We start from the raw sequence: 15,945 nt of genomic DNA, 5'->3' as shown, positions 1-15,945 counted from the left end.
TGCGGGCTCAGGGATGCACATCTGGAGGGCGGGATGGACACTCAGGGGGAGGCTCAGCCTGGGCTGCGAGTCCGAGGATGGACACCCGGGGTGCACATCTGGGGGGATACAGCCCAGCGGTGAACATCTGGCGGGGATACACCCCCAGGGGGAATCGCACGCGTGTCCTTTAACGCCAGGGCCAGCCTGGCTCTCCGGACCAGGAGCATCCCGGCCTCGGCTCCGAGCTGCCGCCGTCCTCCCGCGCTGTGAGGGGGCTCCGCCGGCCCCAGCCGCCCCCCGGGGCCGTGCCCATGAATAATCGAGGCTGCGGCCGCCTTCCCCTCGCCACTAACCCAGTTTCTCAAGCATGAAGACGATCGCAGCGGCTGCTCGGCGGCTGCCACCTGCGCCCGGGGGCTGCTCGGGCGCCTGACCCGGCCGTGGCACCCGCCGGGGCTCGGCCTCCCAGCCCAGCACCCCACGGGGACGGCGGGAGGAGTTTGGGGACGCCCCGATCTGGCTCCATCCCGCACCACGCGCCAGCTCATGCACCCACCCCCAAAGCCGAGCCCGGCCACGCTCCCCAGAGCTCCCCGTCCCCGCTGGGTCACCCCTTGTCCCGGCGGTGCCCTTCAAAGCCGGGCCCAGCGCACGGGGGTGCCCGGGGCGGGGCCCGGGGTGTGGGGCAGGAGGATCAGGCCCTACCTTCACGGGAGCCCATGGCCCGCCGCAGGCAGGGCTGCCTGTCCGCCGGGAGCCATCCCCGCGCCGAGCATCCCCTCCCCTGCGCCGCACGCGCGTTGCCACAGCGACCGCCTCCCGCCGCAGCCCCGGGATGGAGCGCGGAGGATGTGCAGGAGCAGCCCTCGGGCTCGCCGGGAGGTGGAGGGTGGGCAGGAGCGGCCCCTGGGCTCTGCGAAGGATGGAGGGTGGGCAGGAGCATCCTTCGGCCTCACTGAGAGATGGAGGAAGCGCAGGAGCATCCTTTGGCTTCAGTGAGGGATGGAGGGTGGGCAGGAGCATCCTCTGGCCTTGCCAAGGGATGGAGGATATGGAGGAGCAGCCTTCGGCCTCACTGAGGGATTGAGGATGTGCAGGACAATCCTCTGGAGCCACTGAGGGATTGAGGATGTGCAGGAGCATCCCTCGGCCTCCCCAGCCTGCGGGATGTGGCCAAGGAACATCCCCACATTCCCAGGGGCACAGGACACCACCCCTGCGTCCCTCTGCGCAGCAGCTGCCTGACCCCAAACCGCCCTCACCGCCTCCCTGCAGGGCCCTGGGGTTTGCTGGGGCAACTCCCAGAGGAGCCCGGTGACCTCCACCCTGCGAGGGGCGGCCTGGACACTCCTCACGCCCCAGGGGACACCAGTCCTGTCACCCCAGTGCCACCCCCAGCCCAGCTCATGGGACACCTCTGGCGTGACTGGGACCCTGGGGAGGGCAAGGACTGCAGGGATTGGGATGGCAGCGGGGTGGGGGCTGGCACCCACCACCTCTGCAGCCAGGGGGGCTCTGGGGAGGTGCCCTCAGTGGCCTCATGGCCCCCTCGGAACCCCCAGGGCATCCCCAGCCCCTGGAGCACCCCCAACTCCCGGGCCATCCCCGACCCCCTGAGCGTCCCCAGCCCCCGGAGCATTCCCAGCTCCTGGAACATCCCCAGCTCCTGGGAGAGCAAAGCCTTGGAAAAGGCTGGGACGAGACACCCTCCAGTGCACTTTCTGCACAGAGGACATTCCTGTCCCCACCTCCGTCCCCCGCCCCAGGTCTCACCTCAAAAAACAAGAAAGAAGCCGTGTGAGGGTTTTTTTTTTTCTCTCCTTCTCCAGCCATAATTAAAAAGGACTCACCCTTCCGAGCCCTTTCTATCCCGGGAGGTCGAGAAGAAAGAGAGGGGAGGAAGGGGAAAAACCCTGAAAGAAAAGAGAGGAAGGGCTTGGGAAGGAGAAGAGAGAAAAAAAAAAGGGACGGGGGAAAAATTAAAGCGGAGATTACACAAAGGGAACTCCTCTACCTTTGAAGCTTTGGCTAAATTGGGGAGGGGGCGGCGGGGGCAGGGAGGGTCCAGACCCAGCCGGCTCCTTTCTCAAAGCCTTCTCCTTTCAAGAATGTCTCGAATTCCTGCAGGAACAAGGAGCCGGGGCTGTGGGGCCGAAGGAAACGGGAGGGGAAAAATAAAATCACCGTGGCCGCTCGGCTAATTCCGGCCGCCACACCTGGGCAGCGGCGCCGGGCGCATTGTTCGGCCCTAATTGCTGGGTGTTGCATTTCCCTTCTGCTTTAAAGCTTCATTTAACTCAAACTGTTATAATTTTCTCCCCACTGCCCTCCCCAGCCGTGCTGGCGGGGCTTTGTAGGGGCTGGGGGAGCCCCGAACCGGGGATTATGTCCCCCCCAGGGTCCGGCTGCCACCTCCCAAGGTATTGTCACAGGGGAAGGCGGTTCTGGGGAGGGGGGAACAGCAGCGGGGTCGGGGGGCGGCGGGGCTGGTGGCCCTAAAAGGGAGAAGAGGGGGGATCGTGATGGTGGAGGCGGAGGGTGATGGGATTTGGGGGGAACAGGGGGTATCAGAGTGAGGGTGGTGGGATTTGGGGGGAACAGGGGGTACCAGAGTGATGCCCTGAGTGTGGAGAACAGGGGGTAGCGCCCTGGGTGCCACTCCAAGGGTGATGCCAGGTGAAGGAACAGTGGGGACCAGGACCAGGGTGATGCTCCAGGGGGGAACTTTGGGTGCCACGGTGGGTACCAGGCTGAGGGTGATGTCCTGGGGTGGGGACAGCAGGGGGTACCACACTGGTGCCACTCTGAGGGCTATGGCCTGGGAGTCTGCAGTGGAGACCAGCTCTGGGTGATGCCCTGGGTGGGGAGAACAGCAGGAAGCCCACCGGGGGTGATGGTTTGCGGGGTAAAACAGCGGGTACGGTGATGGGAGCCACACTGGGGGTGATGCCCGATGGGGGAACAGTGGGTGCCCCTCTGGAGGTGATGCCCTGGGCACGAGGGCGCAGCAGCCACCCCCAGGACACAAGCTGAGGGACACAGACAGCGACGGTAGCCCCAGGGTGGCCCCAGCAGCAGCCACCTTCATCCTCCTGCTTCTGGCCCCAGGCAGGAGGTGGTGGCACAGGGCACCCTGTGCTGGGTCCCCCCATCCCCAAGAGGGACACAGCAGTGGCAAAGCCTTGGCAGAGGAAGGAAAACAGCCCCAGGCCCCAGAGTTTGGACACTCACTTTTATTTCCTCGGGGTTTCCTCCTTTACACCAGGAAACTCCCAAGTCTAAAGGTTTAGGCCTAAAACTGACTCATAAACAACAGAATTGGTCAAAACACACAAAATAGGAGCAGTAGCAAAGTAAAAATCACCTAAAGGCATCTTCTCTTTGGCCTGGTGGGCACCCACGGTGTCCCTGTCCCACCCAGTGCCACCGGGAGAGGGCACGGACCTTCCCCTCCAATAAATAACATGGAGACCCCACGGGGGTGGGGAGACAAGTGCTGGCCCCGGGGGCTGTGACCCAGAACCCCACCCCAGAGGGGGCATCCCACACGTTCATGGCCGGTGCCATCCATCCCTGGCACCGAGAGCAGAGTCCAGGGGGAGCGGGAGCGTGTCCGGGGGTGGTGGCACGGGGACAAGGCTCTGGGGGCTGACAAGGGCACAAAGGCACGGGGTGGGGAAGGTGGATTCCACGGGATGCTCCAGGGATTCAGCCACCAGTGACCACCTCCGAGGTCCTGCTCCTGCTGAGGGGAGTGGACAAAGGCACTGGACACCACAGAATGGTCCAGGGGTTCAGCACCCCACTGCCCATCCCCAAAGGGCTGAGGAGGGAATGGACAAAGGCCCTGGACACCATGGGATGCTCCAGGAATTCAGGATCTCAGTGACCATCTCTGAAAGGGAGGGGACAAAAGCCCTGCCGCCCCCTGGGATACTCCGGGATTCAGGACCCCACTGCCCATCCCTGAGGGGAGTGGACAAAGGCCCTACATCCCCTGGGATACTCCGGGATTCAGGACCCCACCCACCAGCGCCCACCCCCAACCCGTGCCCTCCCCACCCTCGGGGCGCTTAAACCCCGAAGCGCTTTCAGAAAAACGGGGAGACCCTCGGGGCGCCGGGAGCCGGGGCAGCGCCGGGGGAGGGCGGGGACAGCTCCGGCCCCGGGGTTACGTGCGGGGACCGCGGGTGCGGCGGGAGCGGCGGGTGGGGGACGAGGAGCCCACGAACTCGAACTGCTTCTGGCGCTCGGCGTTGGGGAAGGGCAGCTGCCCCCGGTAGAGGCGCTTGATGAAATGAGCCTCCCGCTGGTTCTGGCGGCTGCGGGAGGCGCGGCGGGGCCGGCCCCGGCGGGTGAAGGCCATGTACCAGCCCTCGTAGCGCGCGTTCTGGAAGGCCGTGTAGTTGTTCTCCAGCACGATCTCGGTGAAGATGCAGTCCTTGCTCTTCCCGTTGGGCTGCGGGAGGAGGAGAGAGGGGGTTGAGGGCCGGCGGAGGCGGTGGGATTTGAGAGAGGTTGGAATGAGCCAGACCGTCCCTGCCATGCCTCAAATCCATCTTTATCACCCCAAAACCCAGCTCTGCCACCATCTTTGACACCCCTCAGCTCATCTGTCACCCCCAGTCCACCCCTGACACCCCCCAAGCCCATCTTTGTCACCCCCCAAAACCGGTTTTTTCACCCTAAAACCCATCTGTGTCACCTCCAGCCCACCCCTGCCCCTCCCTGCATCATCTTTGTCGCCATCTCTGAAACAGCCCAGCTCATCTGTGCCCCCTGCCACCTCCCAAACCCATCTCTGCCACCCCAAAACCCATCCCCACCACATTCCCTATGGATTCCACCCCCGTGCACCAGGAGCAGCTCCCTGGATCCTCCCCTTATGGTGTCCGGCCCAAGCAGCACAGGGAGGACGGAGGAAAAGGGCTCAGGGAGAGCACCCCAAAGGTGCCCAAAGCGACCAGGGACCAGCCTGGCCGGGTTCCCAGGCTGAGCTCCAGGGATCTGGGGGAGCCTGGGGGTGCCCAGGACTCACTTTCCCGATGAGTTTCCCCCTCTTGCTCATGCAGATGTACTTCTCGCTCTCGGCCCCCTTGATCCGCACACGGCTTCCGAACGTGTCCGTCTCCACGATCAGCTTGGCTGCGAGGAGGGGACGTGTCCTACAAGAGCTGGGACACCCCCCCGAGGGGCTCCCAGCCCCCACATCCCCCCCATGCCCTTCCCCCTGCCTCCATCTCCCAAAAAGAGGGGCTGGACATGGAGAAAGAAATGTCATTTCTTTGGGGAAAACCAGGAGTTGTCCCCTGGGCTGCTCCCTTCCACAGCAGGGCAGCCCCAGGCTCCTCCAAGGAAGCTTCCTGAGATTTTCTTTTTTTTCCTTCCAAGAGGAAAAAAAAAAAAAATCCCTCCAGGATCCTTCCGAGCAGGTCAGGAGGGCAAAATTTCCTTTTCCAGGGAATTTCCCCATCCGTGGTGCCAAAGGGACTTTGTGGAAACCCAAATCGGGCGGGTGATGAAGGCACAGCCCTTTCCTTCCCCTCCGGCACAACCAAACCGTCGGAATTCAGGGATTTCTCCAGGAATTCCGTGGGTTTTCCAGGCCCAGACCGAACCCAGCACCTGCCGGGTTAATTATCCTCGTCCTCATTGTTCCTCCACAACATTCCCAGCTCCGGAGCAGCACGGAAATCCGTGACCGCGGCCGGGAGAATCCAGGGAAAGCCCTGGAAAGGCCGTGACTCAGCGCTGGGAAAAGCCTTTCCCGAAGCTTCGGGCTGTTTGTGGGCCTGTGATGCCTCCTCAGCATAGAAAACCCCTCGGGAAAGGTGGGAAAAGCGGGAAGGGATCTGTCCCAGGTGGACTCTGCCCACCACCTATGGGTATTTAGGAGGAGGATGCCGGGATCAGGCGATTTTCCTCCGGGAAAAGTTGTTTGCCCGTCTCCGGGAAGGGATTGGAAAGCACAAGTCCTAAATGTAGGGGTTATAAATACTTCATAGAGCCAGAGAAATCCACAATTTGGGAAGTTTTGAAGTCAGGGCTGGCTCTGCGCAGCTGCGCTCTCACCGGAGGATGATTTTTTTGAGGCGATTTTTGGGTATAAAACCACCTGGAGCCGGAATTCCTCCACACACCACGGAACTCTTTGGGAAGAGCCGCTTCCCAGGTGATTCCCAGCCTTTCCCTGAGCACCACGGGCGGGGTGGTGGCAGCGCCGGGATCCCAAACCCCTGTCCCGCAGCCAGAGCCTGCGATCCCTGAGGAAGAACCCGGGAAAAGAGGGGATGCACGGTGGGGGTGTGGGGTTGGGTGAGGGGGTCCTGACCCATCCCTTTCCCTGCCCAGGGCTCTTCCCGGCTCCTGCGCAGCCGGGTCAGGAGGAAAGCGGCTCCGTCGGAGCAGGACAGCTAAAAATCCCGGGAAACCTCTGCCAGGAGGCTGAGAGGAATTCGCTGCTGCGGCGTCAGGAGGGAGCCTCACCGAATTTGTTGCCGTCCTCGGCGGTGGCCGTGATCCTTTTTCCGTGGACCTGGACGTGCTTGCCGCTGGTCCGGCTGTAGAGTTGGTACTCCCGGATCTGGCGCCGGCTCAGCTGGTCCGTCATGGCCCCCTGGTCCCTCACGTACTGGTTAAAATTAGGAGACGGTTGGTTCTCCCCCTTTGTTTACAAAGGGAAAAATCAAATCAATTCGTTTTGGGATGGCAAAGGGAAGGGATGGGTGGGAATGGGCTCGGAGGGGTCGTGGCACCTCCTTTGAGGGTCGCAGTCTCCTTCCCTTGGAGCAGGGAAGGCTTTGGGAGAGGCAAAGAGCGTTCCCTGAATTCCAAGCAGAAGCGGGATGCCGGGAAGGATTCTCCCCTCCCATCCCCGGGGTGCTCAGCAGGAATGAGGGACACGCTGGGAAGCGGGAGCTGAGCTGTTGAAACACCCAGCGGGTCCCTCACGGGGGGTGAGGCGCCCTAAATCACCCCCCAGATCCCAGGAGCAGATGCCCTAAATCCCAGGAGAGGAGCCACCCGTTCCCAATCCACCCTGGGAATGGGATAAACGCCGCGGGGATCCCGAAACAGCTCCGTGGCTTTTCCTAAATGAGGGATGTTGGAGGGGAAAGCGGAGCTGATTAGGGCGGGTGAGGAGGGGGATTTGGGGGTGGGCAGCCCCTGCCCCGCTCCGGATTCCAACCAGAACATCCCAAGGGAAAACTCGGCTTAATCCCGGGGCTTTGGGGCAGCACCTGAGAGACCCCGACCCCAAAACCAGCTCTGAAGGGGCCGTGGGCAGGGGATGAGAACCAGGGGTGGCATCTCCTGCTGGCAGAGGGGGACGTTTGGGGTCCCAGGGCTCAGTTTGGGGTGCGCAGCATCGCCCTGGGGGGGTGGGTCAGGACCTGCCTCCCGCATTCCCAGGCTGCGGAATCGCCTCGCTGGGTGGGAATGCACGAGGGTATCCAGCCCTGGGAGGGTGGGGGGGGGCACGGCCCGCCCCCCCCAAATCCCTCCCCACCACCTTTGTGTGTTCCCGGGGACTCATTTCCTGCCGGGATCCGCTTTAAAGCCTTTGGGGTTGGCCGGGGGAGGTGGGATGGGATTGGGATTGCGGGGAGGGGGAGAGCGGCCCCTCCCCATCAAAGGCGCTTCCCTTCCCCTCTCATTTCCAAAGAAATAAAAGCATTTACCTTGGGAAGGGGGGAAAAAAGAGGCGAAAAGAAAGAAAAAAAGGTCCCGAGGATGTTTTAATGCCGCGGGGGCCGCAGCCCCGGGGGTTTTGTTCGGGCGCTGGAGCAGAGGGTGCTGATATGGAACAGTGGATTTTAAAAGCTGCCGCTTTTCTACAGCTCACAAAAAAATAAAAAAAAAAAAAAAAAAAAAAAGGGTCGGAGCAGCCCCAGAGGGTTTGGGGGAGAGGGGAGGGGGTGTCCAACCTCGCACCCCCCCGCTGGGGGGGTCCAGACCCCGTTAATCCCCTCGGGGCGAGCCCGGGCAGTGTCCGGCAGCTCGAGGGTGACGGAGCTGGCACGGCCCTGCCCGAGCGGGGCTGCGGGAAACGCGTCCCTCGCTGGGCTGGGGTCCCTGCCGGCCTCATCCCGACCCTCCGGAGGGGTCTGAGGGGGTGACCCCCCATCACTGAACCCCCTCCTGCAGCCCCTCGAGGTCACAAACACCTCCGGTGGGAACACGACCCCGCGGGCACCATCCCTGCATCCCGCCCTGCCCGGAGCTCGGCCCCCCCCACTCGGGATGGAAGTCCCGGGAAAATCCCAAACCCCAGGGCACCGGGCGCTCCCCAAAAGCGAAGGGTCAGCTCAGGGGGTCACCGAACGCAGCCTTCGCCCACCCCGGGGTCAGCGAAGCCCCCGCACGTACCTGGGTCTGACAGGAGAACATGAGCAGCTGGAAGCATCTGCGGAAAAAAGGGAAAACCGGCGAGTTTTGGGTGGTTTCTCCTTCCCCCCCACCCCGGGAGAAAGGCAAGAAGAAGCCGGGGACACCCCCGCGAGTCGCAGCGGGAGCTCGGCGCTTACATGGAGAGGTTCTGCAGGGTCAGGGGCTGCATGGCGCTGCTCGAAGCCCCCCGGCCACCGCCGGCCACCGCCAGCCCCGCGTCCCTGGGAATGCTCCGGTCCCCTCCTTCTCGGGGCGGCCGAGGGGACGAGCGGGTGAATCCCGGGATGCGCCGAGCCCACGTGCGATGCCCAAGGCTCCGGAGCAGCGACGGCTCATGGGGGAGGCAGCGGGGCTGGGGGCTTCTCCTCCTCCTCCTCTTCTTCTTCTTCCTCGGGCCCTGGGGGCTGCTCGTCCTACGCCCGGGGGACATCCAGCGCCATCCTGTCCCCTGCGCCCCCTCCCCATCAGCCGCCCGCGCTGGGCCCGGTGCCCCCGGGCAGGGCGGTGCCCGCAGCCCCCCGCTCCATGGAGCCCTCGCCGTGCCGGCCCCGAGGGGGGACATGGGCGGCGGGGGCGGCTTTAAAGGTGGGGAGAGCCCCGCAGGGAGGGGCTGGAGGTGGCCCGGGAGGGAGAGGGTGGGATGGGGCAGGAGGAGGGGACGGCGGAGGTGGGCTCGGCTTGGGGGTCCCCATCTCCCCCCGCCCCAAGCCGCGGGGACACGGTGAGGGCAGCAGGCCTCGGGGACAGAGGGGTTTTGTCACCGCCTCATCAGGTGCCTCACCCAGCACAGCGGGGTCTCGCTCGCTGCTCCAGCGCTGGGGGGCTCTGGGGAGCCCCCCCTCCCCTTCCCATCCCGCAGGGGGAGGTCGGGACCCCCCCCAGGCACCGTTTGCTGGGCCAGGGAGGTGCTAAACGCCCGATAAAGACCCCGGCAGGGAGCTGGGGAACCCCTGAGGGGTCAAACCGCACCGGGGGCGTCAGTTCAGAACTCACCTGCCTTCACTGTGCCTCAGTTTCCCCCAGGCGCCGTGGGAAAGGCAGGAGGGGGAGCAGCGGGGATCCACCCCCCATCCACAGGAGGGTGTGTGTGTGGGGGGGCGATCCCATGAAAACAACCCAAATTAACCCCCCCGCTGCCTCCACACCTCCCGGGCCAGGAATTCAGCCCAAACCCAACTTCACAGCTCCCCCCCAAACGGGGCAGCCCCCAGATCTGGGACCCCCTCCCACCCCCATCCTGGGGGGCTCAACAGCCCTGGGGGCTGCGCCTCCGCCCCCCCACCCACAGGGGATGATTGATGGATGTGGGGCCGTCATCGCCCCCGGGATGTGCCCCCGGTGTGGGGCAGGGGGCCCGGGCGCTGTCAGCACCTCCCGGGGGGGCCCCGCTGTGCAAACAGCCCCTGCGGGGTGAGGACAGGCGGCAGGGACAGCGCTGCCTGTCACAGCTCCCGCGGTGGCCCTGGAGGACAGAAACGGCCCTGTGCCCCCCGTTCCCATCCCAGCAGCTCCTCAGCTCCATCCCGGGTGGGTGCAGAGCGGGATTAACCTCCCTGAACTGTCCCATCCCCGCCCCACAACTGGAGCAGCCCCATAGCGGGGGTCAGGTCGCCTCTGGGAGCCCCCCCTAGGACACAGCAGCACGCGGGGGGCTCCGGGCCCTCCCCAAATCCTGGTGCCAAGGCCAGGTCCACGGGATCCAATCCTCTCCCCGCTGCTCCCTAATCCCCCTTTGTCCCCTATTCACAGCACCCCACGGGTGAGGGGCAGCCTCCGGCGCCCCAAATCCAGGGGAGCGGCTTCCAGCAGCTCCAGCCAGGGTGGGGGATGCTCCCACAGCCCCCCCCCAGCGCCAGCACGGGGAGCCAGGAGTGCAAAATGTGCTTTATTTGGGAACGCCACCACCACCCCCAGCGGCTGCTGCTTCCAGGAATCCCAGCACCTGGAAGGGAAGGAGAAAAAGGATTTTACCCGCGGGGATCCCGGGATGACCACGCCGTGGGGACGGAGCCGCCCCAGCCCCGCGCTGGGGGCACCCCCGGGTCCCTCCCAGCTCCGTAGGGACCCGGGCTCCGCATCCCAATCCTCACCGGGCCGGGCTCTGACGGAATTCCCGTTATTTCTTTGGTGCTTTCCTGCCCCGGCCGGCTCCGCGTCCCTGCAAGAACGGGGAGGAGGCTGAACGTGGGGACCCCCTCCAGCCTGGGGAGCCCCAAACCCGCGTTTCTCCCCCATTTTTGGGTCCAGCAGCTGCTGCTCATCACACACCGACCCCTTTCCCTGCCCCGGAGCCGCCGGTGCTGTGTTATCCCGTGGGAGAACGGGATGCAGGGGGACGCCCCAAGCAGCTCCTACCTTGCTGGGAAGGGGATCCTCAGGGGCGAGGCTGTTCCTGCTGGGAGAGAAGGGGAGGGTTGGGATTAGGGGTGCCGGCAGTGGGAGATCCCCCGCTCCAGCTTCTCCCTCCATACTCACAGCTCATCCTCCTTTTCCAGCTTCCTTTTCTACGGGAGAGAGAGAGAGGGAGGGAGATGTGGATGGGGACTCTTCCTCCCCGAGAGATGAAGGCCACGGCTCATCCCCTTAACAGAGAGGGGTTTGGGGTCCCTGCCCCCTTTCCCCGTGGCACAGGGACCCCTCCCCACCCGCGGGGTGCTGACCTTGGCAGCGCTGCCCTTCCGGGCACTCGAGCCCTTGGGGGGCTTCTTGGGGGTCTCTTCTGCTGCTTCCTCTTCTTCCTCCTCCTCCTCCTCGTCCTCCTCATCCGAGCTCAGGGTCATCACTGCGGGAGAGCCTGGCTGAGCCCCCAGACCCCGCTAGGGGTGGGGGGTCACGGGGTGGGGGGACCCCGATACTCACTGGACACGTGCTGGCCGCTGACATAGACGGGGCCGGAGCCGGCTCGGAGGTGGAAGGTCACCGGGGGGGTCAGTTCCAGTCCGGCCAGCATGGCCTAGAAAACGGGAATGGGAACAGCCCCTGGCAGAAACCCCCTCCCCAGGGGGGGCAGAAACCCCCTCCCCAGGCACTCACCGTGGGCAGCACCGACGGCTTCAGCGTGGCCAGGGGCACCGGGGTCCGGCTGTCCCCGTCCTCGGCCACCACCTCCACCACGTGGAATTCATCGCGGGCCGTCTCCCCCAGGCAGATCTCGAGGGGAAAGGAAATCAGGAAATCCCCTCAGGACCCCCCCAAAACCCAGGTACTCCTCGCCCAGGACTCCCGGGGATTTTTGGGGCAGAGGGGCAGCGCGGTGTGGGCATCCCCCTGCCCATCCCTCACCACACGGAATTCACCCCGGGCCACCTCCCTGAGGGACTGAGGAGAAAATCCCACCCAGGTACCCCTTTGTAGGATCCTTTGGGGGGCAGCGGGGTGAGAGCAATCCGCCCTCAGCCGCGATCTCCACCCCGTAAGATTCATCCCCCAAACTGAGGGAAGAAGATTCCCCCCAGGACCTCCGTAAATCCCAGGAATTTGGGGAGCTGGGGGAGGGGGGTACAATCATCCCCCTCCCTGCCTGCTCCGGTCTCTCCCACGTGGAATTCATCCCGGGATATCTCCCCTGGACAGCGAGAAGAACAAACCCCCCTTCCCCCCCTCCCGAGCGTTTTTGGGGTCACGCACCGTGCGCAGGACCAGCTGCTGCTCGCAGTGCCATTCCTCGGGCACCTGGAAGGTGTAGGAGCTCCTCCCGCTGCTCAGCTCGCACCCTGCGGGCACCAGGAGGGGACAAATCCATGGCACTGGGGGGGGTCTCGGGCAGGGGGGGTGCACCCCGGAGCACCCCCCCAGCCCTACCGGGGTGTGGGGCTCGTAGCACTCACCCCAAAGGATGGACACGGGTTTCTCGGACCTGCTGTCGGTGCTGTCCGTGAGGGACATGGCTCGGGGGTGTCACAGCCTGGGGGGGACACGCAGAGCTGTAGGAGCCCCCCCCCCCCACCTGCGGCACCCCCAGTCCCCCCTCCCCAAAAGGCTCACCCTAAAAAGCGCCTCAATTCTCAGCCCTAAGGGGAACCCCGAAGACAGCACGGCCACCCCACAGCGGGCACTTATAGGGGCACAGGGACCCCACCCACGCCCCAGTCGCCAATTAAGCAGGTAATTAGTTAATTACCCCCCAGCTGTGGGTGCTAATGAGCCCCCCCTCCTCCCCGATGTGTCACAGGTCACCGTGTTGTGACATCCCTGGTGGCCCCACCCCGCGTGTCCCCTCGCCCTGTGTGTCCCCCGATGTCCCCCGCGTCCCTCCGCCCCGCGTGTCCCCCCCACGTCCCCCCGCGTTGTCCCGTGTCCCTCGATGTCCCCCCGTGTCCCTACGCCCCCCGCGTCCCCCCAAACCTCCCATTCCCCCGTGTCCCTGCGCTCTCCGTGTCCCCCCGATCCCTCCTGCCCCCCTGCCCCCCGTGTCCCCCCCGTGTCTCCCCCGTGTCCCCCCGATCCCTCGTGTCCCTCCGCCCTCCGTGTCGCCCCGCGTTGTCCTGTGCCCCTCGATGTCCCCCCGTGTCCCTGCGCTCTCCGTGTCCCCCCGGGCCCTCCTGTCCCCCTGCCCCCCGTGTCCTCCTGTCCCCCGTGTCCCCCCCGTGTCCCCCCCGTGTCCCTCCCCGTCCCCGTGGGCGGAGCCGCCGCTCCTCTTCCGGCAGCGATGGCGGCGGCGGGGCTGGCGGGGCTGGCGGGGCTGGTGAGACCGGGGGGGACCGGGGGGCCGTGGGTGACCCCGTGTGACCCTGGGGGGGCCACGGGGGCCGTGTCCCCCCGCTGTGGCAGCTCCGTGTCCCCCGCAGGGCCCCGGCGAGGCCGCGGCGGCCGCTCAGGCGCTGGCGCTGCCCGCGGAGTCCTTCGGCAACGACGTGAGTGGGACTGGGGGGACTGGGGGGCCTTACTGGGAAGGGTCACAGACTGGGAGGGAGTCACAGATTTGGGGGGGTCACAGATTTGGGGGTCCCTGTCCTCGCAGAGGGGTCCCAGATTTGGGGGGGTTCCAAGTTTTGGGGTCCCTGTCCTGGGGGGTGTCAGATTTAGGGGGGGTTCCAAGTTTTGGGGTCCCTGTCCTGGGGGGTGTCAGATTTGGGGAATTCCATTCCTGGGGAGTCCCAGTCCTCAGGGGGATGTCCCGGTCCTGGGAGGGGCGTCCCAGCTTTGGGGGTCCCGGTTTTGGGGGTCTCAGTCGTGGCAGGGGGGTCCCAGCCTTGTCCCCCGAGAGGAGCAAAATCCCAAAAGGAAGAAAATCCCCCCGGAACGGGAGGAGAGGAACCCCAAGAGGATGAAAAGCCCCATGAAGGGGGGAAGAAAACCCCCAAAAAGGGGGAGAGGGTCCCCCAAATGGGAGGAGGGACCCCCCCAAGGGGAGATTTGTCCCCAGAGGGGGGGTCCCAGCTGTCCCTGATCCGTGTCCGGCCCCGCAGCCCCGCGTGGAGCTGGCCTGGGCCATGAAGGCTCATCAGCACGCCCAGGTCTACTTCAACGTGAGTCTGGGGGCTCCGAGTGCTTTGGGGGGGGGGGAGCTTTTAGGGGGGTCCCAGCTGACCCTGCACCCCCTCCCCCCCCCCCCCAGCTCATCTCCTCCGTGGACCCCAAATTCCTGAGCCTCACCAAGGTGGACGACCGGATCTACGAGGAATTCCGCAAAACCTTCCGGGACCTGCGCGTCGACGTCCTGGACCCCGAGGAGCTGAAATCGGAGCCGGCCAAGGCGGTGGGTGGGGGGCTCGGGGGGGGGTCTCAGCGGGATTTTTTCCCCCCTTTTCCCGGGATTTTGGGGGTGCTGAGGGTGTTTTTACTCTTCCCCCCCCATCCCAGAAGTGGCGCCCGTTCTGCCTCCGCTTCGAGGGCGTGGTGGAGGATTTCAACTACGGGACGCTGCTCCGGCTGGATTCCCGGCGGGAATACACGGAGGAAAACACCATCTTCGGTGGGAAACGGGGTGAGAGAGCTGTAGGGGATCCCAAATCCATAGATTTCCTTGGAGTCGATCCCTTTCCTGCTTTTTCAGCCACCAGGATCCAGTTTTTCGCCATTGAGATCGCCCGGAACAGGGAAGGCTGGAACGACGAGGTTTACAGCAGCGCCAGGGAGCCGGCGGCTTCGGAGGGAAAATCGGGATGAGGATTGGGAAGCTGGGCCGGGATGAAGCGGGCAGGAGCCCCCAGGCTCGATTCGAGGGGAGCAGGAGCCCCCAGCCACGCTCCGGGATCGTTCCCAGGCTGGGAAGGCTCTGGAAGGACGGAGGGGCTGGAGCTGCTCCTGCTCCTCCAGCTCCGACTGTAAATAAACGTTTGGAAATCCCAATCCCGGTGTTGGGATCCCTGTTTGAAAATCCCAATCCCTGTGGGGTTTGGGGGTTCCCTGGGGTGTCCCCCCTCCCCTGTACCCCCCAGCTGCTCGCAGGGATGGGGAGGTTGTTCCCTAAAATGGGGGAAAACTTCCAGGAATTGGGGCCAAATCCAGGTGGGTTTTGGTTGGAGATTTGCTCGCTCCGCTCGGGGCTCGAGGATCATCCACCCCCACCCTGAACGAAATCGGATTTTGGGGATTTGGGGATTTGATTGGGAAAAGTCACCCTGCAGGAGAGGGCTGGGGGTGTTGGGGGGATCTTGGGGTGAAGAGGGAGAGCTCAGGGGGAGATCTCGGGGTGCAGGGAGAAATCATGGGGAGAACTCGGTTTAGAGATCTTGGGATTCTGGAGGAAAACTTGGGGTGCTGAGGAAGGTCTTGGGGTTCTGGGGGGAGATCCCGGGGTGCAGGGGGAGACCTTGGGGGCCAGGGGGGGGAATCTCAGGGTTCTGGGGTGAACTTGGGGTTCTGAGAAGGAACTCAGGGTTCTGGGGTGAATTTTGGGGTTCTGGGGGTGCTCTCAGGGTTCTGGGGTGAATCTGGAGGTGCAGAGAGGACTCTGAAGATGATGGGAGGAATCTCGAGGTTCTGGGGTGTCTCTCAGGGCTCGGGTCAATCTTGGGGTTCTGGGGGTTCTCTCACAGTTCTGGGGGTTCTCTCACAATTCCGGGGGTTCCCTCACGGTTCTGGGGGTTCTCTCAGGGTTCTGGGGGGACTCTCACGGTTCTGGGGTGAATCTTGGGGTTCTGGGGTGAATCTTGGGGTTCTGGGGGTTCTCTCACAATTCTGGGGGGTCTCTCACAGTTCTGGGGGGACTCTCATGGTTCTGGAGTGAACTTGGGGTTCTGAGAAGGAACTCAGGGTTCTGGGGTGAATTTTGGGGTTCTGGGGGGACTCTCATGGTTCTGGGGTGAATCGTGGGGCTCTGGGGGTTCTCTCACAATTCTGGGGGTTCTCTCACAGTTCGGGGGGACTCTCAGGGCTCTGGAGTGAATCCTGGGGCTCTGGGGGTTCTCTCAGGGTTCTGGGGGGTCTCTCAGGGCTCTGGGGTGAATATTGGGGTTCTGGGGTGAATCTTGGGGTTCTGGGGGTTCCCTCACGGTTCTGGGGGTTCTCTCACAGTTCTGGGGGGTCTCTCAGGGCTCTGGGGTGAATCCTGGGGCTCTGGGGTGACTCTCGGGGTTCAGGGCTGAGTTTTGGGGCGCAGGGGGAATCTCGGGACGCAGCCAGAGCCGT

At 64.6% G+C, this 15,945-nt stretch overlaps 3 protein-coding genes across 5 annotated transcripts; 1 reads left to right on the top strand and 2 right to left on the bottom strand.

Moving 5' to 3' along the window:
* Positions 1 to 4,153: 4,153 nt before the first annotated feature.
* FGF17 (fibroblast growth factor 17) lies at positions 4,154 to 8,542 on the bottom strand (the record flags this gene model as incomplete). The annotated part of the gene is made up of 5 exons (XM_082298234.1): positions 4,154 to 4,441; positions 5,021 to 5,127; positions 6,469 to 6,613; positions 8,353 to 8,389; positions 8,511 to 8,542. The coding sequence occupies 5 exons, from the start codon at positions 8,540 to 8,542 to the stop codon at positions 4,154 to 4,156; spliced, it is 609 nt and encodes a 202-aa protein (XP_082154360.1).
* Positions 8,543 to 10,245: 1,703 nt separating this feature from the next.
* NPM2 (nucleophosmin/nucleoplasmin 2) lies at positions 10,246 to 12,567 on the bottom strand. Of its 3 annotated transcripts, none has more exons than XM_082298314.1 (10): positions 12,494 to 12,567; positions 12,201 to 12,277; positions 12,001 to 12,086; positions 11,407 to 11,523; positions 11,233 to 11,326; positions 11,034 to 11,155; positions 10,849 to 10,877; positions 10,729 to 10,768; positions 10,464 to 10,531; positions 10,246 to 10,315 (listed from the first exon to the last, which is right to left on the bottom strand). In XM_082298314.1, exons 2-9 carry the CDS (start codon positions 12,256 to 12,258, stop codon positions 10,490 to 10,492), a joined length of 588 nt encoding a protein of 195 aa, XP_082154440.1. In that variant the 5' UTR covers positions 12,259 to 12,277; positions 12,494 to 12,567; the 3' UTR covers positions 10,246 to 10,315; positions 10,464 to 10,489. The 3 variants fall into 3 exon arrangements, with proteins under 3 accessions (XP_082154440.1, XP_082154439.1, XP_082154441.1); XM_082298313.1 differs by having other exon boundaries at positions 12,358 to 12,494; XM_082298315.1 differs by having other exon boundaries at positions 10,729 to 10,765; positions 12,358 to 12,494.
* A 436-nt stretch (positions 12,568 to 13,003) lies between these two features.
* Positions 13,004 to 14,664, top strand: PBDC1 (polysaccharide biosynthesis domain containing 1). The gene is made up of 6 exons (XM_082298212.1): positions 13,004 to 13,057; positions 13,161 to 13,226; positions 13,782 to 13,841; positions 13,931 to 14,071; positions 14,176 to 14,287; positions 14,369 to 14,664. Exons 1-6 carry the CDS (start codon positions 13,022 to 13,024, stop codon positions 14,479 to 14,481), a joined length of 528 nt encoding a protein of 175 aa, XP_082154338.1. The 5' UTR covers positions 13,004 to 13,021; the 3' UTR covers positions 14,482 to 14,664.
* Positions 14,665 to 15,945: the final 1,281 nt, after the last annotated feature.

Source organism: Coloeus monedula (assembly GCF_965178545.1).
Source record: "Coloeus monedula genome assembly, chromosome: 28".
Lineage (NCBI taxonomy): Eukaryota > Metazoa > Chordata > Aves > Passeriformes > Corvidae > Coloeus > Coloeus monedula.
Note: the sequence above shows the minus strand (reverse complement) of the source record. Positions and strands in the feature narration are given on the sequence as shown.